Source organism: Pristis pectinata, chromosome 12 (assembly GCF_009764475.1).
Source record: "Pristis pectinata isolate sPriPec2 chromosome 12, sPriPec2.1.pri, whole genome shotgun sequence".
Classification (NCBI taxonomy): domain Eukaryota; kingdom Metazoa; phylum Chordata; class Chondrichthyes; order Rhinopristiformes; family Pristidae; genus Pristis; species Pristis pectinata.
Genome location: NC_067416.1, coordinates 10,316,648 through 10,342,685, shown reverse-complemented (window position 1 = coordinate 10,342,685; position 26,038 = coordinate 10,316,648). Strand labels below are relative to the sequence as shown.

The 26,038-nt window shown below is 39.5% G+C and overlaps 1 protein-coding gene across 1 annotated transcript in view; it reads left to right on the top strand.

Annotated features, from left to right (window-relative positions):
• Nucleotides 1-17,056, top strand: part of cusr (Copper-only SOD repeat protein) — a 92,393-nt gene extending 75,337 nt beyond the window's left edge. Inside the window, exons 9-10 of the mRNA XM_052027438.1 lie at nucleotides 8,096-8,179; nucleotides 11,587-17,056. Coding sequence (XP_051883398.1) covers nucleotides 8,096-8,179; nucleotides 11,587-11,690 — 188 coding nt within the window. The 3' untranslated portion in view covers nucleotides 11,691-17,056. The remainder of the gene's footprint in view (nucleotides 1-8,095; nucleotides 8,180-11,586) is intronic.
• Nucleotides 17,057-26,038: the final 8,982 nt, after the last annotated feature.

Below are 26,038 nucleotides of genomic sequence, written 5' to 3'. Positions count from 1 at the left end.
TTACATTTGTTTGGAAAATGCCAGAACAAAGTTAAGAAAGCATTGAGACACTGGAGGATTGAACCTTGGAAGGCTGGGTGGATATAGCTGTCTTTGGATCATTTTCCAGGGAGCAGAAATGGTGGTAGATGCCTTGGTGAGTGAGGAGGTTGGCGTGGACCAGTAGGAATCATGTACAAAAGAACAAGGGGATAGAGCAGAAGTACAAGAGGTTAAACTGCTTCTAGTCCAGGCCTAGTGTGACCAATAAGGGAGTAATCAATAGCTAATGAAAAAATAACCTTCCTGAAGCTGTAGTGAGGAAAATCAATTGTCGAAAGAGCTGGGATGGAAATGAAATAACTGCAGAAAGGAAGTGTATACCCAGATTTTCGAGGAATCCCATTCAGCAAAGCATGACCAATTGTTCCCCAAAAGAGTATAATTTTATGAAGATCAATTTACAACAGACAGCCATCACTGTCAATGTATGGATCACATGTGATTTAATCTTCTGGATCAGCCTACCATGAGGAACCTTGTCAAATGCTTCACTAAAGTCCATGTAGACAACATTTACTGCCCGACCCTCACTGTCACTAACCCCTCAAAAAAAAACCTCAATCAAATTTGTGAGACATGACTTCCCCAGAACAAAGCCATGCTGACTCTCCCTGATGTGAGTAAATCTCATCCCCAAGAATCTTCTCCAATAATTTCCCTATCACTGATCTAAGGCTCACCATTCTATAATTTCCTGGATGATCCCTGTTGTCCTCCTGAAACAAAGGAACAACACAGCAAGTTGCATTACAATGGGTCAATACTAAGTTTGTATGGTCTCCTTGCTCATCAATTTTGGCATAGAATTGCATTTGCTCATGCCCAAAATTATTTACATAATGGTTTCTTGTTAATTCTTTTTTTTATTCTCCACACACTCCAATTAACTCCCCTCCAGATTCTACCATTCACCTACACACTAGGAGCATTTTACAGTGGACAATTAACCCACCAACTTGCATGTCTTTGGGATGTGGGAGCAAACAGGAGCACCTGGGATAAACCCACATGGTCACAGGAAGAACATGCAAACTTCACACAGACAGCACCTGAGGTCAGGATTGAACCTGGGTCTCTGACACCTTTAGGTAGTGGCTCCACTAGCTGCACCCAATTCAAATGAGGAAGCCTTTTGGTGATAATATCCTCCGTTTACAGAACACATCAATAACTAGAAATTTGTTGTTGATAAGCATCGTAAGTAATCAACCCTTTAGGGATTAATAGCTGTTCAGATAATTTTCTTCTCTCTATGATGTATTTTTGAATCTGCTCATATACTGTTGGGTAAGCTTATGAATGGAAGATTTGCCTGATGCTTTAACATACTGGGGAGGCTATACGTTGTGATAGAATGGTAGGATGTGTTGGCTTGTTCCGTGGTGAATCTCCCCCAAGATGAGAGGTTCGGGGCTTCCATTGGGAGGAAATAATGAGTCAGAATCTAAATCAATTCCAGCTGACCCCATAGCACTGTTGACTGAGGCCAGGGAACGACTGATTGATTTACCTCTCAGCAGGAGAATAATGTGGGTGTGTGGGGAAACACCTTAAATGGAAATAACTTCCTAAATGAGACTTAAAAAAAATCTGCTGTCTATGTGGTGTTAATGCATTTTAAGTTAGAGTAAAAGTGACACAAAGTAATCTGAAAGGAATTTATTTCTGGTTGCTTTGTGTCAACGGTTTTGTAAAAACAACAGTAAGAAGATTTATTCCAGTTTCTCCCTCTGGTGATACTGTAAATAAATTCCTTGTGGATGTTTTTTGTAATTTTCCCAAACAATCAACATGACACCGCTCCCTAATGCGTGCCTATGATGTTGCTAATGAGAAAAATAATTTCCAGAGAAAATCCTGTCCTAAAATTCTTTTGGTAAACATCTTTACATAAAATATAAAAATTACTTATTCCCAAATGATGTATTTCTTATCTTTGGGGCCCATTGAAAGATCAAGCTGGAGAGGTGCAACAGTAAAAGTTCATGAAAGGGTAATTTCTGAACTTATTTCATTTCTTAAGAACAACATATTATTCACTGGAAATAGGTCAGATTTTAGCTGCAGGTGAACAGGTGCATGAATTGGAAAAACAAACTGGGCCTGGTGGATTATAAAACCAGGTCACTGGTGGAATTGGTTACCAACTAGTTGTATGGGATCCTGGGAATGGCTGGTAGTGGGAGAGGAGGGGTGGGTGAGGGTAGGTTGGTGGGAGGGGCAGATAAAATGTCAGTGGCCTAAATTCCCTTGTCAGAGCTGGAAGAGCATTCGGGCTTTTCTTGCCTCTGTAAGGAAAATATAAAAAGACATTTTTAAATCACCTGTCTTCTGTCTTTTGCAATTTGGCTTTCTTGTTAGGATAGCCTGAAGGAAATCAAGCTGTTGCAGCCTGATATAATTGGTAGTCAAATTAGACTTGGATTTGACATTCAAATGCTGAAAAGAATCCCATCATCTTTGGATGTGTTTCTTTTCCCTTTGTGGAAGATGGGCTTGCAGTGTCTTCAAGAAGGAAATGTGGCCATGGTGATATTAACTACCCACTGGGTACATGAGGTAAAATTGACCCCAGAGTAACCGACTCAGTCTCGTGAATTGATGTATTGATCACTGCTTCATAGATCAGCTCGTGTATTGTTATGACATGGAAGGCTATTCAGCCCAGCAAGTTGCTGCTCCCTCTTGGTCATAGAGTCAGAGAGCAATACAACATGGAAATAGCTCCTTTGGCCCATCTCGTCCATGCCGACCATGGTGCCCACCAGGTTTGTCCTATTTGCCTGCATTTGGCCCATATCCCTCTGAACCCCTCCAATCCATGTACTTATCCAAATTCCTTTTAGGACAAATCCCATCAGTCGCATTCCATTGCTTTTCCCCACAAATTATTCACTCTTAAGTGCTTAACTATGTTCTATGTGAAGGCACTGATTGCCTTTGACTCTGATTCCACCGTCCCTACAAGCAGTGAATTTCAGACCATGACCATTTCCTGAATTTTTTTTTTCCTGACATCCTTCCGGTATTTTCTGCTCAAAATTTGAATCACTGCTCCGTGGTCCGTGAACATCGATTAATCGGAACAACTTCCCTCTAACTACCCTTCTCTAAACCAGCCATGATCTTGTACGCTTGAGAAAAACCCTGTTGCATTCTATATGATTATCATGCTCTGTTGAACATTGGGGGGTATTTTCAGTATAATTGGATGGGGTCTATGGGGTGGCGGGTCATCGTGTTTGCCAATTACAACCTAAGTGGTGAAGTTGAAAACTACATCCCATTGTGTTGGTCAAAAATGACACTGTCTTGATTATAGAAAACAAATTTTTTGACCTGCCGCAAATATAATATTGAAAGCCTTCCCTAACAACACTAACAGGGATGTAACATTAATTTTTGCTGGTGTGAAACCAATTGTCATTAGCGATAACAATAATAATTAGAATTTCAGAGTTTTGCTTTCGGTGTATAATATTAGATGGTGTTAAAGGACTTTGAGTCAAAATGTCACCAGATGGCCCTGATGTTGCAATTCATCAGCATTAATAAAAACATACCCTGAAGATTTCTTTTAAAAGCTTTCTCTAGTGAGACTGTAAATGTATTCTTTTCAGATGCTTTTGTAATTTTCCAAAATAACGAACACATGAAGTCTCCCTGTTGCGTGTATCTCATGTTGCTAATGAGGAAAGTAACTCTCAGAGCAAATTCTCTCCTGTAAACTTTTGGTACATCAGGTACTAAAAATAGCTGTTTCTGAATGGCATTCCTGTATATTTATGTTTAGCAAAAAACCCAGATGAAATAGCTCGAAAACCAAGATGGTAAAACCGAGGAAATGGTTATTTTTGAACCTTTCTCTTTGTTTGTCTTTTTATATATGCCGGAGATGGTCAGATTTTAACTGCAGATGAATTCTCTTAGACACATGAATGATGTTGAAATGGAGGGCTATGTGGGAGGGAAGGGTTAGATAGATCTTAGAGCAGGATAAAATGTCGGCGCAACATCGTGGGCCAAAGGGTCTGTACTGTGCTGTACTGTTCTATGGGTTAGGGTGTGAATTAGACATTGCAGCCTCAAGCTCTGGGTCATTGTAACACCAGGGAAGTAGCAAAAACAGCTGCTGGGTTATCCCTTGAAGGGTACAAGGTTTGTTCTGTGTTCTTCAAGGGCTGTGTGTGGGATCTGGTGCTGTGTAGGTGAGGCCTGATTTATGTAGGTCCGTGAGGAGCAGCTAAGTGTACTATGGCTCAGTGACAAAAGTAAAAGACAAATGTGGTCCTTTTTTTTTTACCCAGCTTTCATATGCGGTCAGTCTGGTATCTCCTGCTCAGAGTGGCTAACAAAGATTGCAGTCAGGTTAGACCAGGATATGATGTGCAGTGAGCAAAAAGCAGCCAATGGAACTTCAGATCCTAGTGACTGTAGACCAGGTTTGAGTTGTCAGTACAGTACTAACCACACATCTGGTTGGTGGGGATTAAAATCAACTCAGAGTATCTGACTTAGCTTTGTGAGCTGAAAAGTTCATTCACCACTGTTGTGTGGTTTTTGATTAAGTTTAGGCCGTGGAAGGTTCCAATTCAAAAGTGTGAAAGTTGCATGGGTTCTTTGGGAACTGCCATCAGTGTGCTATTGAATTTAAAAGTGGTATTCCATTTAGTCAGGTTAAACATGAAACAAATTTAATTATGTTGAACGCATTATCTGACCTCCTGTAAATATAGAATTACTTTAAAGCCTGTCTACAGTAGCACAGAAATATCTAAATTGGGTTGGATTGTGTTGGAGGTTGGAGATTGGAGATTGGATTGTGTTATACCTGCTTTGCAGCTATACTCAAAAAGTGCTGGAGGAACTCAGCAGGTCAGGCAGCATCCATGGAGGGAAATAAACACTCGGCGTTTCAGGCTGAGACCCTTCATCAGGACTGGAAAGGAAGAGGGCAGAAGCCTGCTTTGCAGTCGCCACTCTGACACACAGGACTCATGGCTGCACCGACCTTCAGCAGCCATGCACTCCTGAGGTCCTGCATCAATGACTTGTTTGTTCCATGAGGTGGTGCCGGCCAGGAGTGACGGCTGGGTGGCAGAAAATACGGCTCTGCCCATGGACTGTCCTGATGACTTCTGACACTTCATGCCATCAGAAGCTTTTTCACTATTTCCAAATGCCTCCAATTATTGAAAAGATTTTAGAGACAGTTGAAAAGTGTAATATAAAAAATACTAAAACATTATACCTTCAGGTAAAATCATTTAATTGAAATAAATTAATTAAAATAAAGTTAAGATTAACAAACCACTAACCTACATTTACCATTTTAATGAATATCTTTACAATGAACTCCATTCAAACCAATGGAACAGTGTTGGATCTGTCAGCTCTGGGGCTGGTGTAAAACTGATAGGCCAGATACAAAATGTATTCAGCCAGTCACCTCATTAATTATGTAATGTCCATGGCTTGATTTCCACTGGGAGCAAACTATTCCTTTATAGCCTTTGTAACTGGAGAACTCTACAACATTTACTAAAGCAAGTCGCTACAGATAGTACCTACTTTTTCCATTCAATCAGCTTTCAGGATTCCCTATAAGAAATTCACATTATTTGTTTTAAAATGCAAAACTAATAAATAGAGACCGGTTATTTAGTGCACTTCCTAGGATGAGAGACTTGTCCTGGCAGTTTGGGTTTGTATTCCTTGGAGAGTGTTTGAATAAGGAATACAGGGAATTTAAAACTGAAGCAACAAATAAGATGCTGGAGGAACTCAGCGGGTCAGGCAGCATCTGCGTAGAAACCTCAGGTTTAAATTCCCTCTATTCCTTAGAACACATAGAATTTTTTTCTCTCAGAGAGAAGGGAATCTCTGGAATTCTCTGCTGCTGAGGCTGATGGAGGTCAGGTCATTAGATACATTTAAGGTGGAGATGGATAAGTATTCGAAAGGTCAAGGAATTGAGTATTATGGGGAACTGACGCAAAAGGAGAGTTGAGGCCAGCATAGATCAGCCATGATCATATTAACATAGAACATAGAACAGTACAGCACTGGACAGGCCATTTGGCCCATGATGTTGTGCCAGTCTTAATGCCAATTTATACTAAATGTCCTCTTCCTGTGTATCCATTCCCTTCATATTCATGTGTCCATCTAAAAGCCTCAAATTCCACCAAACTGCCTGCTTCCACTACTACCCCTGGCAACCCATTCCAGGCACCTACTACTCTTTGTGTAAAAAAACTTGCCCCTCACACCACCTTTAAACTTTCCCCCTCTAACCTTAAAAGCATGTCCTCTGGTGTTTGACATTTCTACCCTGGGGTAAAGATTGTGAGTGTCTACCCTATCTATGCCTCTCATAATTGAAAAAAACCTCTGTCAGGTCCCCCTTCAGCCTCTGATGCTCCAGGGAGAACAACCCAAGTTTGTCCAACCTCTCCTTATAGCTCATACCCTCTGATCCAGGCAGCATCCTGGTAAACCTCTTCTGCACCCTTTCCACAGTTTCCACATCCTTCCTATAATGGGGTGACCAGAACTGCCCACAATACTCCAAATGTGGTCTAACTAGAGTTTTATACAGCAGCAGCATGACTTCCTTACTCTTATACTCAACACCCCTACCAATGTGGCTACACCTTCTTTACCACCTTATCCACTGGCATAGCCACTTTCAGTGAAATATGCACCTGGACCCCAAGATCCCTCTGTACCTCAATGCTATTAAGGGGCCTACCATTAACTGTATGCCTTCTCCTTCCATTTGACCTCCCAAAGTGCAACACCTCACACTTGCCCAGATTAAACTCCATCTGCCATTTCTCTGCCCATATCTGTAACTGATCAATATCCCACTGTATTCTTTGATAGTCCTTTACACTGTTCACAACTCCACCAATCTTGGCAGCGCATGCCTGAGGGGCCTGGTGGCGTACTCCTGATCCTATTTTGTTGTGTTTTTCCTTGCCCTATTAAGAGCTTTTATTTCATGTTGATGGGATCCATTGGAGGTTACTGAACAGTGATGTGAGCAAAGCAAGAGTAGTCAAGGGCACTGGTATTTAGATTCATTAAACAATGCAGTTTGAGTGTTGCCCCTTCAAATACCATGGTTGCAGGGGAAAAGAGATGATTGAAATCTGGATCAATGCACAAGAGACACAAGAAATTCTGCAGACGCTGGAATCTGGAGCAATACACAAAAAGTGCTGGAGGAACTCAGCAGGTCAGGCAGCATCCATGGAGGGAAATAAACAGTCGACGTTTCAGTCTGAGAACCTTCATCAGGACTGGAAAGGAAGAGGGCAGAAGCCAGAATAAGAAGGTGGGGGGAGGGAGGGGGAGCACACTCAGGCAGGTGATAGGTGAGTCCAGGTAAGAGGGGGAAGATGTAATAAACTGAGAGGCGATAGGTATAAAAGGAAAAGGGCTGAAGAAGGAGGAATCTGGTAGGAGAGGGCAGTGAACCATGGAATAAAGGATGGAGGAGGGAAGGAGAGGAGATGGGCAGGTCATCAGGGCAGGGGAAGGGAGCCATAGGAATAAGGGAAAACAAAGGAGACTCCCAAGGTGGAATATGAGGTGTTGTTCCTCCAACCTGCGCCTGGCCTCAACGTGGCAGTAGAGGAGGCCATGGATATGTCAGTATGGGAATGGGATGTGGAATTGAAGTGGGTGGCCACCGGGAGGTCCTGGCTGCTGTGGCAGATGTTCTTTGAGTAAATAAGAAGATCTACTCTTATTTTCAAACTCATTTACTCTGAGTAAGTGAGTTTGAAAATCTCACTGCATTCAAATTTTGGATTTTGCACTGTTGTTAATGTCATTTAGGTGAGTTACTTGATGAAGGAAAACTGCCAGGGAGAACAAAATGCTCAACGAACAATGAGGAGTCAAACATCCTGAGTGACAATCAGGCACCCAGAAGTGTGTGTTAAATTGCTGCAATCTGGGTGAACTAGATTTTCAACAGCACAGCACTGCTTTTGGAGTTCTGCGAACAAATTTATAACACACTATGTTTTTATCTTTTCAGGAAATGTTGATAAGAACAAAATGGACAAGTTAGAGCAAGAGGATAAAATGGGCAAATTTAAGGCCTCCAAAAAATGTACAGCAGGTATGTTGCAATATTTGCTTTTTATGTATCAAAATAAATGCTTTTGTTGCTTTACTTTTAGCAGGCAATGGGATTAAAGTGCATCAGTGTATCACTTGCACAGTCATGATGAGATGTTGATTTGTGATTTCCTCATTACAACATAAGAAATAGAAGCAGAAGAAAGTCATTTCCCTCCTCGTCATTGCTCTGTTGTATGGATTCTGCAAGAGAAGAACTTTCAAGTTCCTACTGAATAATAGTTGCCATCGAATGAGCACTATTTGATACCCAATTAACAGTTGTACTCCAATGAAATGAGGACATCTAAAATAGGGAATTAAAATGATTCACTGGAATAGTACTCATCTCTAACCAATTTTTTGTGCAATTCATAAACACATTTCACGTGTAACTTATGCTGTGTCAGAGTGGGAGGACCTGACTCAGAATGCACTGCCTGGAAAAATTATTCCCAGCACTGACATCTTTCATGCTCAAGACCTTTAGCCTGAGGGTCGGGGAGGTAGAAAAATCTTTACATTGCTTTGATACTGGATAGGTTCTTTGGAATATTGGTCAATGCTGTCAAACAAAGACTGAAAATCTTCATTTTGCTACAGAGGTCGGGGTGGTTGAACATAGGATCCTCTTTGAAAGAGTAAGCATAACATGCTAGAATTTTATATTCACTTTGAGGGTGACACACTCGTGTCTGAAACTACAGTCATAAATTTAAAGGTAAGGTGAAGAACAATTTGGCTAAAGTGAATTGGGAAATTGGAAGTAAAAGTATGATGGTAGATAAGCAGTGGCATATATTAAAGGAAAATGTCATTATTTTCAACTAAGATTCATACCACTAAGGAATAGTGAGTCTACAGAGAAGCTGACTAATTAGAGAAATTACTGATGGCATGAAATTGAAAGAAAAGACATACAATGATAAAAGAATTGTGGAAGGCCTGAGGTCTGGAAACATTTAGAAATCAGCAAAGGCTAATTTAAGAAAAAATTAAAATGGATGAAATCAAAGATGAGAGTAGCTATGAAGCAGGAGTAAACTATATGGCCCCGACTGTTTTCTCTGCCATTCAATCAGATCTGGCTGATTTATTTTACCTGGGTACCACTTTCCTGTATTAACCCCATATCCAATGATTCCCTTAATATCTCACCATCTTTCAGTATTTGTCTTAAATGACTGAGTTTTCACAGCTCTCTTGTGTAAAGAATTCAAAAACAATCACTACCAATGGGTGAAGAAATTTCTTCTCATCTGTGCTGAAGGGCCCATCTCTTGCTTTGAGATGGTGAACCCTGGTTCTAAGTACCCGAGCCACGGGAAACAAATCTCCTCATCCACCCTGTAAAGCCTCATAAGAATTTTGCATGCTTCAATAATCGTACGTTATTCTTCTAAACTCAAGAGAGCATGGCCCATTATGCTTAATCTCTCCAGTCTGTTTATTCTCTCCTCATAGGACAAACCTGCCACCACAGGAATCAATCTGGTGAACCTTCATTGCACTCCCTCCACCGCTATTCCCTCGCTCAGGAGACCAGACTTGCACACATTATTTTAGATGCAGTCTCATCAGGGCACCATATAACTGAAGCAAGGTGTCTCCACTATTATACTCAAATCCTCTTGCAAAAAAGGGCAAAGTGTGCTGCTTGTCTGTACCTATTAAAGAATATGAAAATGGATTGCAAGAATTTCCAAAAGTACACAGAAAGGAAGAAAATAACAAATACAAGCTTTATTCCTTTAAAAACTGTGATGGGGGAAATAATAACGGGGAAGGAGGGAATGACAGAGACGTTAAGCAAACAATTGCATCTGCGGAAGTCTAAAAGCATGCCTACAATAGTAGGAAATAAAGGGAGGGGCAAAGTGGAGAGAAAAATTTATAACAATAATTAACAGTGGAGAAAGTGGGAACTAATGTGACAAAAGACCTGTGCACTTCAGGATGAAGAAGCAACAGTACACCTTAGAAAATCAGAATATGACTAGACAGAATCGGTATGATTTTAAAGCAGGCAAATCAAGTTTGTAGGTATGTAAGTAACTGGATGAGTAAAGAAGAACCAGTGGACATGGTGCAACTGTTTTTTGAAAGTTCATTTAATTAGGTGCAAGATAAGGGCTCGTGACATTGAGAATAATATATTAGCATTGCCAGAGGATCGGTTAGCTGATGGGAAACAGAGAATCGTTTGTTTTCATGTTAGTAAGCAAAAACCACTGGGGTGCCACAGGCACCAGTGGTGAAGCCTCAACTATTCACCATTTACATTAATCTCAGATGATGTGTCTAAGTGTATTGTATCCAAACTCGCTGACAACATAGAGATAGCTGGGAAGGTATGTCGTGAGGACGCAAATATCTGCAAGCCGTTAAGAGGCAGTGATTATCGTGAATGTAAGGTTGTAGATTTTGGTCACGTGAATGAAAAAAATAACAGAATATTACTTAAATGGTGGAGATAAATAAAAGTTTGGAGCGATCTGGATTTTCTTGTGAAAGAAACATAGAAAACTAGCATGCAGGTATATCCGGTAATTAGGAAGGTAAATGGAGTGTTGGTCTTTATTTCAAAGGAGATTGAATTTAAAAGTAGGCAAATCTGGCTGCAACTTTACAGGATATTGATGAGACCACAGCTGGAGAACTGTTTAAAAAAAAAAGTTTTGGTTTTATAAATTCTGAGAGGGCTTAATAGAGTAGATGCTGAGAGTTGGTGTTGGAATCTAGAAATACGGGGCACTGTCTCAGTCACAAAGCTGAGACAAGGAGACATTTCTAAACTCAGAATCTTTGGAATTCTCTACTTTTGTGAGAAGTAGATGCTGAATCACGAAACGTATTCAAGGTTGTAAAAGAGATTGTTAGACTACAAGAGGATCAGGGGCCAACACCCTGATCAGCTGTGATCTTATGGAATGAGGGAGCAGGCTCAAGGGGCCATGTTGCCCATCGATGCTCCTATTTCATGTATTAACTATTAAAATGAGTGTACTGAGAAACTGGTTTTAAACCAACAGTTCACCCAGGTGGTGAACTTTAGATCTCTGCTGTCCTGTTCATGGACACTAGGAAATATCACCAAATCACAGACTCCACATTGGGGCTGGGTGTAAGCTTTTCTTAATAGCAGTTTGGCAGTGAGTCTCTTGGCTGTCCAAAATGGTTTGTGAGACAAGGAAACAATATCACCATCCCTGCAAAAGTAATCGACATGGATAAACAAACTATCAAACATTTAGAAATTGGCTTATTCATGTCTTAAACATCGCCTCATTTAAAGTGGTAACACGTTCTAAGTTCCTGTCATACAGACAAGTTTACGTAAGACTAATTTCCTTTAATACTGTTGATAAATAGAAGGAATAATAGTAATCTCTTTGTGCTTTTTAACAGATTCCGGTGGTACAACTCCAGGCCTATTCCTGAATGCCAAACAGTTTATATTCTGGATAATGACTCTGATGTTGCAGCTTGTTCTCTACTCTGTATTTGAATAGAAGCATTACAAATTGTGTCAGCCATTTGCTTCAGAATCTCCAACTGGGTCCAAAACAAAATTGTGTCACGCATTTAAATAAATCCAGGGGTTTTACTTTTGTTGATTTCCTTTGATGGCACCAAATGGTCCATTCTTAGATTTGCACTTTATTTTTCTATGAATCAATGTGTATTGCCTTAAAATTAGGATCTTTCAAATGATAGCATATGAATACTTCACTTCCAGCTTTTTAAAAGAAGTTGGATAATGGCTTCATTAAAACAAGAAAGAAGTATCATGAGGTAGAATTTTGTTCTGGGTCACATGTGTCAAACACACAGTACAATTGCAACTGAGAATTCGACTCTTCTGTTCATCTGAGTGAAACCAAACTTCTACAGTGAAGTAGTTACTGCTATAGTTTAGCCCATGTGGCCAAGGTCAAATTTCTATCCTATGTCACCATTATAAGGATGTGTACACTAATATTTAAGAGCGTAATCTTAAGGCATCGAAGGTCCAACGTGTCAAAAAATAATGAACTCAAAGGAATGTATTTTGGTAAATATTGTACAAAATGATATATAAAACAGATGCTTGAATAAAATTTAGGACTATATTCAAATTGTGCATTATATAAAGACATGGAAACTTAAACTCATCTTGCATAGTCTAAATTAGTATATTTACATCCTAACCTATGCTGGTATAAATAATATGCAATCAATATAATAAAAATTCAAGGTGAACTTGAATTGTGCAACATACAGTTGCAGTGTGATTTGAGCTGGTATATGAGTCTTATGCAGAGAATGATTTAAAAATATAGTGTCTACCCTAATGAGATAAATACAGAAACTGCAACCTTCAGTTTAGGATTAGATGGTTTGCTTGAAACCCCATTACAGTTTGTTAAAATATACTTTGAATTTGGCTCTAATGGTTTCCTCAATCTAAAGTTCATTCTGTTTTGAATCATATAGAAGATTAAAAGAAGAACATTTAAATTGTGCTTTTCAAGATCTTAGGACATCCAAAAGTGATTTACAGCCAGTTAAGTACTATTGAAGCATAATCACAGATGTAATGTGGACACAACCAGTCTGGTTCCTGTTATTGACGTTCACCATAGTAACACTTATACTGAGATTGCTTGTCGAATCATAGAAATTGTAGTATTCAGCCCATTTTACTCTGCTGGTACTAAGGAGCACCCGCACTAATCTTCTCCAAGTTTTCCTGTCATCATCTTCCTTTTCGCACATCTGTCCAATTCTTCATTGTCACCATTTCTGCTTCAACAACTACCTACGGCAAAGTATACCAGCACTGGAACTCTGACTTGGGTTCATACCCTTAATTATTTTACTTACCTGACTTACCTTTGGAACTCTCCACCTGAAATTAGTGACCCTCGCCCACTATCCCTCTCCCCACTGATCCCTTACAGGATCTCACCCCTGATTTGATTAGCCCTGACACTGACTGGCTCTCTCACTGCCCGATTCAACTATCATCAGGGCCCACCACCATTGACTTCTTTCCAGCCCCACCACCAACCCACAGCAGCCAGTCCTTTCCCTAGTACCCCAACTAATCCTCTCATCAATCCCTTTTCTTACAGGCATAGCACGTGAAGGAAAAGCCTCCTGAGCTACTGAAATTCTTGGCAATGGGGCCTCAGATTAAACATTCTGAGAAAATACTAACTATGTCCTAATTTACTGGTTTTTTGCTTTCCCCCTTTCTTCAACAGGTGCAACACTTGGGTCCTTTAGAAATCTCTATTTCCAAATGCTTTTTAAAAGTACAATTTAGTACCTGTGCTCGCTGCTTCTTGACCTCCTTTAGTATTCTGGGACAATTCGACTTTTGGTCCTATTTGAATAATTATGTCCTGACCATGTTTGTCCATGTACTCTTCTGTTACTTCTCCCCCCACCTCCACTTCCCGCATGTTTATGAAAATTTAGGCAAGTTACTTTCAATTACGAGTGGCTATTTTTATTCAGTCTTGGTTATCCTTTCATTTTTGATATCTGTAAAAGTACCTTCCCTTTATACTGATTGCTCTATTTTAATAACTCTTATCAACCTGACTTTTTCAAGACCAATATAATCTTTGCTGACAGATATTTAGAAGTTGATCATGAGAAATACTGTCAGCAAGTATAGTCTGTACATACTGCCAATTTTTTTGATACAGGATTTGAATTTTTGAATCCTGTTATTTGGATGCAGGAAGTCTGTTTATTTGCCAGGAAACCACTGCTTATAATATTCCTATCCTGTTCATGCCAAATTTATTAGTATCAGTAATAAAATATTTCCTGGGATAACTCATGTAGGAAATCAGTAAAGCCTGGAGCAACCATGAATCATAAAAATCAGATATAACACCTGATAAATACAAGTTACTCCGACAGATTTCTGTATATATTTACCAAATTACCTTCGAGTTCATTGTAGATTCATCATTATTGTCTCAATGTTTTCCTTTTAATTAAATTTGTTACATAAACATTAACACATGCTACATTTGATGATTGATACTGTACTATCCAAAACTAATTACTTGGGTCATCAGATTGTGTGTACAGTCTTGGAATTTTTTAAAAATGTAGATTAGAATATTACAGTTTTCTTTGTTGGGAATTTAAAGTTGATCAGACCTAATTAGCCCGTTTGGATTCGTTTATCTGTGTATTGTTATGTGACTTTCCAGAGAGATAATGGAATATAATCTATATTGTGATTATCTTTGTATTGGGTTGTTTAGATGTCAAATGGCATATAAATAGTTTGGGAATTTGCGAAGTAAGTTCTGTGAGTGGGTAAGTCAAAAAACAAAATTAAATGTGGGTTTTGGACTCAATCAAGGCTAATTTTCACTTGAATTATTTAAACTGTAATCCAATTGATGGGATTGTCCACCCACTAAATAACTTGGTTTATTCTTATTGCTGGGTGGGGTGGTGTTATGGGGGTCTTTAATAGGCAGCCACTAGTTTACCATCCAAGACTTGAAGTTGCAAAATACAATCACAGAAGGGAGAACAGATTTATGATTATAGCAGTAAAATGAAAAAGACTGAAAAAGTTCTTTTAAACAGTTCTGTTTACATTAATTTGGGTTGCTTTATATTTTCTCAAATGTTTTGCTTGTTTAAATGTTGCTTGTTTTGCATTGTAGAAGTGGTAAGTGCTTTTAAAGTAATGGCACAAGGGGAAAAAAATTATACTGATGGCATCTATGTGAAAACAGTCGTCTGAAAGACAATTTTTGGTGTAAAATGTTTTTTTCCCTTTTGAGCAGTTTTAGAAACCTTTTAAATTTAATTTTTTGTACTTTTTTTGATTTTTCTTTGACTCCGCTCAAGAACTTGTTATTGTAAAAAACATGACAAAACTTGTGGTTTCTCTCCTCCATTTTTTTCACCTCTGCTTAATCTATTGTCTGAGGCCATTGTCTTCTTCCAGGGGCTCTGTCACGTGATCAATGTGACTGGTTTTCACTCTTGACAGAGGGCTTTGGTAAGCAAGTGGCTAATGACAAACATCTCAACCTGCAGAAAATTTAATTCTTACTCAAGATCCACCTTTCCAGGCAGAGTACAAGACAGATTTTTAAAAAATCAGTATGATTTATTTCACCTCTCAAAATGAGATTGAGCTCATTTTGTAGGATCTAAACAACCAACTCAGCTATGATCAGATTACTGTTCACAATTTGTCCTATGTGACTTAGTAATGTGCCAGTCCATAATTAAACCGGTTAAGCAATGAAGAAGGTCACCTATCAATTTTTAATTGTAACCAAATTTGTTGCTCCTCCCCTACCAAATCAGAGGCTGTGTCTTCTGGAGTGTGTAACTTTCCTCCTGACTCGCCAAAGCTTTTCCACCCTCTGAAGGTATGAGTCAAGAACATAGTAGAGTATACATCTAGAACAGCAGCATCAACCAGTGTTCAGGAAGCTCAACATCTTCTGCATCATGCATCCTTATTGACTGGCAATCCACCCACCACGCTGAATATTCATTTCCTTTTACAACGTACACCCTTTACTATACGTACTGCATTGAGTCACCAAGATGTCTTTACCAGCAGCATCCCTGCTTGCAACATCCAACACCTCAATTGACAAAGGCAGTGAATATATGTAACACTCATCCCTCCAAGTTACACACTGTACTGATTTGAACTAGATCACCTTTCCTTCCTAATCACTAGTTCTAACCACATTCGCTAGAAGAGCTGTAGCAGTTCAAGAATATAGCTCATTATCTTCTCATTAATTTGGTTAGTAAATGCTGGTCTTGCAGGTGATCCGCACATTCCAAAACAGAATATTTTATAAACGAATGCAAGTGGCGCAAACAATGAATGATTTTCAAGTCAAGAACTTCTGATAGAAAATTGGTAATTAAGGTTTAATCTTATCCGATCTTTACTTCACCATCATCCTTACAATATCATCATAATCGTGAGCCAATCATCTTCTTTAGTGGGAACCTTAATAATGTAACACTGATACGCAAAAAGGAAAGATATCTACAATGCTCATGAACACATTACTCACAATAAGTTGTGAATTTGTGTATTGATTGTGCCTTGTCATGTCTACATGACTAAACCAACCTATTTAGTCTTATAGGATTGGTGTTGAACTGGAATTAAACAGTGACTTTCATTTTTGGATACCAACCCCTCCAAAATTAAGCCAACTCCAATACATAAACTATTTTAGTCTGTGTTTAAGTAACTAATTTGCAAAGACAACCTACTTTATTTTACTGAGCTCATTTTTATGTGAGTTATAAATTGGATTTCGGGGGCCCAATGTGCTGGGTCTGGACACAGTTCCAGATTTCAAAGACCAACACAGACCTATGGACTGAAATAAAACTCTTTCTATCATTATTGTACAGAAACCAGAATCAACAGTGCAAGCAGTGGAATCATTCCTAACAGAAGATCAATGCACGAGGCCCTCGAATTTCAGAGTTTGGAATATCCAAATGCAATTACTACTTCCATTTTTTTAGCAGCAGGCTCCTATTTTTCTTGCTCAAATTCAGCTAATTCCTTTGAAACCCAGAAATCTTCACTCTTAGTTGTGAATGTGCAGAGGTTAATTTAACACTTACATTTGGTAATTGTCCATCTTGTTAAAAACATGACACAGCTGCTTGAGAAGGGGTTGATGTGAAATTAAAGATAGGTCACATACTTGAAGCCACTAGTGTACTATATTTGGTTCTCTCTGTCTTTTTTAGAATTTGCATATTCATCGTATGTCTTTAAAGGGAGTAAAGAGCCAGAACAGCTGTGTATATTTTTTGAGTTAACATCAAGTCACAAAATAAAGTTTTGGCAACAGAATGGCATGTGTCTATGTGTATTACTTCAGCACCTAATTGTCAAATAAACAGAACTACTTTGCAAAACACTTCTTAAGAAAGTCTGTCCTTAAAAGTTAGGGATCCTTATGGCTCTTTTCCCTCAGATTCTCAAATCAGTTCCCACTATTACCCAGCTGTGACACTTGAATTCAGTTAATAACTTGGAAATTAATGAAGTAGGCTAGTCATTGATAAAGATGACCACAATGATACCTGATTATTGTAAGAAGCAGATTCTCAGATGCCTCTTTGAAATGAGAATGGGAAATAAATGATAGCCTTGTTGGTGAATCCTGATCTTTCAAAATTTACAAGGAAAAACATGATTTTGCTGTGGTCTCTACATTTACTTTTTTGTGGGTCAGTTGTCCAGTGGTACTAGAGCCTTGCTGCTGTGGCTACCCTGAGAAGTGGAGAGATCCATAGGTGGTGACGAGGCCTCAGGCAGACCCTGTGGCCCCAAACTTGGGCTTCTGACAACTTGTTGCTGTCAAAAACTCAAGAGCCGCAATTAAATGTTTTACTTAAAACCTATTTAAATGGAGTTAGATAATTAAAAAGAATAGGTGAGTGTAAAACAACTGTTGGCAGGACAGGAGGGCTTGAGTTATGAGGAGAGACTGGATAGGCTGGGATTCTTTTCCCTGCAGTGAAGGAGGTTGAAGGGCGACCTTATGGAGGTTTATGTAATCATGAGGGGCATGGATAAGGTGGATGGGCACTCTCTTTTTCCCATTGTAGGGGAGTCTAAAACTAGAGGGCATAGGTTTAAGGTGAAAGAGGAAAGATTTGAAGAGGACCGGAGAGGCAAGATTTTCACACAGAGGGTGGTGGGTATCTGGAACGAGCTGCCAGAGGAAGTGTTAGAGATGGGTACAATTAATACATTTAAATGACATTTGGACAGGTTCATGGATAGGAAAGGTTTAGAGGGATATGAGCCAAATGCAGGCAGATGGGACAAGCTCAGGAAGACACCTTGGTCAGCATGGACTAGTTGGGCCAAAGGGCCTGCTTCCATGCCGTATAACTCTGTGACTTTAAAGTGACAGAAATTAATGAAGAACATTATGATAAACTAAAATGAATAAAGTAAACCCAAACCATTTACCAGCACTTAACCTTTACAATCGTGGCCGTCGATGCTATAAAATGAATGGGGCGTGCTACATACACAGCCATCCACAGTGTAAAGCTCAGAGACTAAATGTGAAATGCCTCTGTTCCTCAGGTTGATATGTATTCACTCCAGTGCTGAGTCCAATGGCAGAGCTGAAGGGCAGATGTACCAGCATCTGACATCCAGCTCTTTTCCAAATGCCATACTGCAATACACAGGCCTCAGAAAGTGAGGAATTGAAGTCAGCTGTAAGTCAACTGAAGCAATAAGGAGAAGCTGCTGCAGTACTTAGAGTACTCCACGTCCATATTTTCTCATTAGAGGAGGCAAGGGGAAAACTCCCCTACTATAAGGGGCAGGACACAAGCATTCTGATGGTGGGAAAATGTTGGATAACATGCTTTTGGTTTTTACTCTTTAGATTAACTGATGAACTGGGTAGGGAAACCTCCTTGAAAAAAAAAGTTCTGGTTGTCTGACTTGCTATTCAAACATTGAAAATGTTCAGGGTGGTTAAATTCACAAACAGAATGAAAGCCCAGAGCTACTAAAAATGAAACTATTGTAAATGAACTGGAATAGAAAATAAACTTTCTATCAACCAGTGTGTGAAACTGAATTTTTTTTTAACTGGGTATTTATGGACATGTTAGTTGTCATTCAGAGGGAATTTAAATTAAATGCACATTTTTTCAACCAAAATCAGAGTCTGGAAATTATTATCCCATTGCTCCCTGTGTAAACAGGGAAACTTTACCTCACTTGTAAATACACATATTAGAGACAAAGGTACATTGAATCGCTTCAGAATCCTGCACTAAGAAATAATAACTTACAATCAAATACTCAGGATAAATTGTCGCTACTAGTTCAGTACCTGAAAATTGACTCCAGAAATCACAGAATTGACCTTTGCTGCATAATAGATTCAGTTACATTAGTATGAAATCTGCCCACTGATTAACTTTCCAAAACAGTCATTGAAAATGACCAGCCTTTTAAATATCTGCTGTCTGATCTTGTTGATAATTTCAGCAAAATTACAATGGCAGCAATCCATTCTTGTATGTGATTCAATTGTATTTATTGGTTATATTAAAATAATATTCAATGAGGAAATATTATAGGGACCAACATTATTATTAGTTACAATTGTGAAGCTCTGAGTTGCTGATGCTAATTATCAAGTTTAAATAGAAGCAGAAGATCAATTCTTAGCGACAGCAAAAATCCTGAAATTCTTAAGCAGTACGTTTGCTTGTCCAAAGTGTTTGGCCGAAGATTTATTGCTCAGTGTAGAGGAAGAGCTGCAACAGTCGACAGATGCTACTCTTGTGTGCACAAGGTCTATAGGGACATAGGCTTTTGCATAACTTGAACTGTACTGTCACTTTAGTAAACATACTAGATTGAAGGGAGTCTTAGGATAATCTTATACTCCTGGTTGTAAACTATATTTGCGAATGTTATGTCAGTTTAAATTAGGTGAATGTAAAGCTTCCTCTAGACTGCCACAAAAACTTGCCAGATGGCAAAGGACCATTTCCCACTGCACATCATTCCGTGCGTCAATGAGGCTGTTAATTTCATCCTAATTGGGAATAGTTTGGTGCTGTGGGTTTACATGAGGAACAGAGCTGAGGCTATTTCATGCAAGGCTTTGCAGCTAACAGAGAGAGGATTCTTACATCAGTGTGAGCTGGATCTGAACCGAGGTCCAAGAAGTGAAAGGGCAGTCAGTTTATCTACTGTGCCAAACATTAACCACACACCACCCTGCCCAGAGTTGAAGTGCAGACAACACTGGAGTCAATCACTGTCATTCTTGGCAGTCAGTGCTTGGCACTTTACATCAGGGTCTAGTTCTACTTTTGGTGTTCTTGCCGCAGATTTTCTTCTTCAAATTCTACTGAAGAGTAATAAAAGTTATTTGGGAGTATGGTTGTGTAATGTTTAAATCCAGAGGCCTGTATAAATCTGAAAATACGAGCTCAGGTCCCGAAATTGAAATGGAGTATGTAAATTATTGAATAAATCTGGAAACAGAAAAAGCTAGCTTCGGGAATGACAATTATATGAAACTGTTGGATTGTCATAAAATTTATTTTAAATCAGTTCATTATGACCTTATGAAAATGGCAGACATTTTTGTTAATCCAGACTCACTGGAATATGGTTGACTATTAACTGCCATTGAAATAACCAAGAAAATCATTTGGTTTTATTAAACTGCTACAGATAACCAAAGTGAGAATTAAGTAGGATAGGCATCCAGCACTGAGCTGGGTACCACATTTGACAAAGGTTGATCCATCCCTAACCAAACAAGTGACGTCCTCAATAACATCTGCAGAAATGTCAAAGTTGGTAAAGCTGACCTACAGACTGGCAATGGTCTGACTCATGGAATCACGTCTTCCTAACAATACCCCAGACTCCTCCATCGCTGACCTATCACAGATGGTGGAACAATGTACAATTTAGAGGGAATAGCTCTGGGAAACTTCAGTATTGGCTCTGGATTACCTGAAGTCTCGTGGCATCAGACCAGGAAAAGAAGCCCACGTTTGGTTACCACATTGAGAGAACTGGATAGGGGACTAGACAACGTGCAGGCCTCAAAGCCAAAGACTTCTGTTCATGACTCCATTCAAGCTCTTCCTGTGCATCCTGATGTTTAGCTGACTAATGTCTGTGTTAAACGCCAGCTGGAAAAAACACTGAGAGTCGCAAGGGCATGGGATATACTGAGAGTGGGATTGCCATTGTCTATCTTCAAGGCTCACTTGGTGGTGCCATTACTAATTGAGTTGTCTGTATCCTAAAGAACAAGTTGGTTCTGCAGCAGCTGGTGAGGGAACCAACACAAGGATAAACCTACCTGACCTCATCCTCACTAATATATTAATCACTAGTACACCTGCCAAAACAATGTTCATAGGGAGTGGCCACTTCACAGTCCTTGCTGGAGATGAAGCTGCATTTTCACATTGAGAATTGTGCTTTGCGTAAACACCATTGTAATAAACATGTTGGATTGAGATCAGATCCAGCAGCTTGCAAACATGATAGATTCAGACAACACACAGAACATAAATTATACAAGACAGTAAAAAGAAGAAAAAACTGTGCGAAACAAGACATTAGTGCAAAAACACATGCTATCAGAGACAAGTGCATAGTAGTGCAAGTGGTGGTCCGCAGTGTTCCATTGCTGAGGTAGGATTAGGGTTGTGCAGGTCGGCTCAAGAACCTGATGGTTTCAGGTACAGGCTGCATGAACATCTGCATCCTCAACAATGCCACAGCCTGTTACATGAGTGCAAAAGATATGGCTAAGACTTTTAAAATCATCTTCAGTAAGAAGTGTAGTATGGATGGTCTTGTCCTTAGCATCATAGAAAAATACCTTCAATCATTTTAATTCATTCCATTTAATATAAAGGAATGATTTGAGGGATCAGGATGCAGCAAAGACCAGGAGACGACACAACATGCAGGTCACAGTGCCGAAGACTTGTGCTCATGACTCTGGTCAAGGTCTTCTTGTACAGTCCGGCAGGTAGCTGACAAATGTAAAACATTGTACGGTTTAATCTTGTCCACAAAATGTAGGATAACCTCTATTCAAACAATTATTGCCCCATCAGCCCACCATCAATCATCAGAAAAGTGGTGATATTGTTGACAATGTAATTAAGGTGCTAAAAAAATTGACTCAATGGCGTTCCACAAGGACTATTTGGCTCCAGAGCTCGTTACAAATTTGATCCAAACATGGATGAAAGAGTTAAATTCCTGAGTGATGTGAGAGTGTCTGTCCTTTATTTCAAGGCAAGGTTAACTGTATGTGGAATTAAGAAGCCTTCATAACACTAATGAGAATGGGAATCAGGGAAAGCTGAACATTGGCTGGAATCAAACCCAGTATAGAGGAATGAAGAAAGTTGGTTATGGCTATTGGATGTCATTCATCCCAACTTCACAACTTTGTTTCATGAGTTTCTCAGGACAGTGATTTGAGACCAACCATCTTTAACTGCTTCCTGAATCCCTCCATCACAAGGACAAACTAGGAATATTCACTAATGATTATATTGTGTTCAGTTCCATTTGTTTTCCATAGCTAATGATGCAGTTCTACTCATAACTCCCCAGATAATGAAGTATTCTATCCTCATGCATCAGGACCCGGACAGCATCGAGGCTTGCATTGATTTGAGACAAGTAAGACATTTGTGTCTTAAGAGCCAGGCAATGATCATCTCTGATAATGAAGAGTCTACTTGCCCCTAACATTCAACAATATTAACTCTGTTGAAACTCCTACAACCAACATCTTGGGGGAAGGTCAGCATTAATACAATCCATTGTGGAACTCCAGATGAAATGGAAGGTGGCTTTGGTAGGTGCTGTGGTTCTGGGCAACACATGTGCCACATACGGCAACACTGAGAGCACCTTGCATCTGATGACCTGGTACTTACTTGCATGCAATTGAGAGGGAGTGTCATTCCCACATTCCCAAATTCTCCTTCACCTTGGATATCCATTCCAGCTGATACTTGTCGTACACGCTTTGCCCCTCTAAACCAGTCCTAGTGGTGGAGGGAAGAGAAAATTGGTTGGGCCATTTTCCAAAGAACATGGCCTCACTCCTGCTGTGATTGACCCAAGGTCGATGCAAACTGGTGGCAGATACAGATCAGTCGGTGGACCGATCATGGGTCTGAGAAGAAGATGGCATCATCGTCCATGACTAGGCAGGTTTTAAGCTCATTGAACGGTAGAACAGGCTCTATGAGCCAAATGTCAACTCCTGCACTTGTTTCTTATGTTTCTATAATAATAGAAATAACTCAATGAGGGCAAACATATGACTGGATCTGTAAACTCATAAATATGATTGTAATCCACATATTGAACTGGGACCTATGTGAAAACATGATTTTGGAAGGGAGTGGAATTATGGTAACAACACAAAAGCAATGTAAAAATTGCTTAACATAATTGCATTCTGGAACAAAATTTAATAAAACAATGAATTATTCATTTAATAACTAAATAGAAGCTGCAAAATTTAGTGAAGAGATGTATATTTTGAAATGATTTGAATACAGGAAGTCCATGTTTCTGATGAAATAACTGTCATGATTTTGTTGATTGCCACATTACTCCAATAGAAGAAGGAACATTACACCAACTCTTCAATAACTGCAGTTAGCGACAGCTCCAATTCCATTCAGAGAAGGAAAACAATCTATCCACACATTGCACTGTAGAGTATTTATTAATACTCAGCGTAGCCAGGTTATTTATTATGCATGCCACTGAAGCCTCTCTAGTTCTGCTCTGGTTAGCTATCCTTACTATTAATACCTGTGTAAGCTGATCGATAAACTATGCTCCAGAAAATGACACCAACTACTACTGTTATTTTTCTTTTGTGAAGTTGGTGCTTTTGTGAATGATACTGAGGTTTGGGTAATGGGACACTTCACAGCTCTGAGCCCATGCATCAAATGACTGAGTTAGAAAGTAGAACACAGAACAGTACAGCACAGGAACAGGCCCTTCAGCCCACAATGTTGTGCTGAACTAATTAAGCTAATGACACCTAATCCTTTCTGCCTGCACATGATCCATATCCCTCCATTCTCTGCACATCCATGTGCCTATCTAAGAGCCTCTTAAATGCTTCTATTGTATCTACCTCCACCACCGCTCCTGGCAGCGCATTCCAGGCATCCACCACTCTCTGTGTAAAAAAAACTTGCCCTGTACCTCTCCTTTGAACTTTACCCCTGTAACCTTGAATTCATGCTCATAGTATTAGACATTTTGACCCCAGGAAAAAGATACTAGCTGTCTATCTATGCCCTTCATAATTTTATAAACTTCTATCAGGTCTCCTTTCAGCATCTGCTGCTCAAGAGAAAACAATCTTATTTGTCCAACTTCTCCTTACAGCACATGTCCTCTAATGGTTGTGCATAAAATTGGATATTTTAGCGCTGACGTGATACAAAGATTGACAGGAAGGCCGGTATCTGGAGGCAGCAGACAACTAATTAGCAAAAGAATCAGAGGCAAAATGAAGTGAAATTTTACTCAGTGAGTTACTGTGAGGCAGAATACATTGCCTAAAAGATTGATGGAAGCAAAATCATTTACAATCTTTGACGTAGTGTGGCATTGAAGAACCTGAGAAAAACTGAAGTCAATGGGAAGTAAAAGGCAAACTCTGCTGGCTGGAGTCATACTTCACACAAAGGAAGATAGTAGTGGTTGTTAAAGGGCAATCATCTCAGCTTTAATACATTGTTGCAGGAGTTCCTCAAGGAGTAACATAATGAAATGGATGAAGAATTGGTTATCAGACAGAAATTCAAGTGGGAATAAGTGAATCTTTGTCAGGTTGGCAGGTTGTGAATAATGGGGTACCACAGAGATCAATGCTTGGGCCTGAACTATTCGTGATCTATATCATAGAGGAGACCATATGTTATATTTCTGCTGATGATATAGATCTCAGTGGGACTGTAAGGAGGCATCAAAGGTATATGGACAAACTGAGTGAGAAGGCAAGAACATGGCAGATGCAACATAATATGGACATTCACCACGGTGCAAAATACGAAAATGCAGAGTATCTCTTAAATGGTGAGACTGCATAATGTTGATATTCAGAGGGATATAAGTGTACTTGTAAAGTCACTGAAGGCCAACATGCAAGTGCAGCAACTGATTAGAAAGGCAAATGATATATTGGCTTTACTGCAAGAGTACGTGAGTACTGGAGTAAAGATTTCTTACTGCAATTATATAGAGTCTTGGTAAGGACACATCTGGAGTAGTCTACAGTTTTGCTCTTCTTACCCGAATCAAATGATGGACTGGAGGCAGTGTGGGATTTCTTAATCCAGTAATGATATTGGTATTGGTTTACTATTGTCACTCGTACGGAGGTGAAAAACTTGTCTTGTATACCGATCGTACCAGGCCAATTCATTACACAGTGCAGTTACATTGAGTTAGTATAGAGCACATTGAGGTAGTACAGGTAAAAACAATAAGATAACAATAACAATAATGTTGGGTTATGGTCTCATTTTGCTTTCCTGAAATATGGAGGTGGGATACTTTGTGACCAAAAATACCTGAAAATCGACTCCGAACAGGAAGCAAACTAGTACAGGTCCTCCCCAGGTTATGACAGGGTTTCGTTCCTGTGAACTGCTCGTAACCCGGACAGTTTGCAAGTCAGAAATACGGCTGCGAACCAAGTTCCCACACGGCAGAAGATGCCTACAGCCCCACAGCAGCCAGCAAATCCATCCTGCCGATCTCCCAAACACTCGTTCGCATGCATGGACTATATATAAGTCGGGCGTTCATAAGCTGGGGAGGACCTGTATGATGTACTGCTGGACTTATTAACTGTTATAGTGTAGAGCTTTTTGCTCTAATTTATGTCAGAATGAGCAGAAATGTATGGGTGTGGCTAGTGACATCATTATGCATATGTCTGACCCTGGGAAATAGTTAGGCATGCTAATACAAAAGCCCTATCCAATGTTGTGATTGTCGTGCTTTCACCGGGCAATAGCTACTCTGGGTAAATTGATAGTTTTGTGCCTGATAAACAGCATGACACAGTCCAATTTCTAGGCTATTGATTTCAAAACAAAGTCTGCCCCCTTGAGGTAAACAGTAAATTGTTCAGGAGACATGATTTCCTGCACTGAGGATTTCTATTGACCCAATAATTTTTTTTACAGCATCAGGAACAGCAACTTTGCAAAAACAGGATAGGAAAACTGAAGTTTAGACATAAAGTTC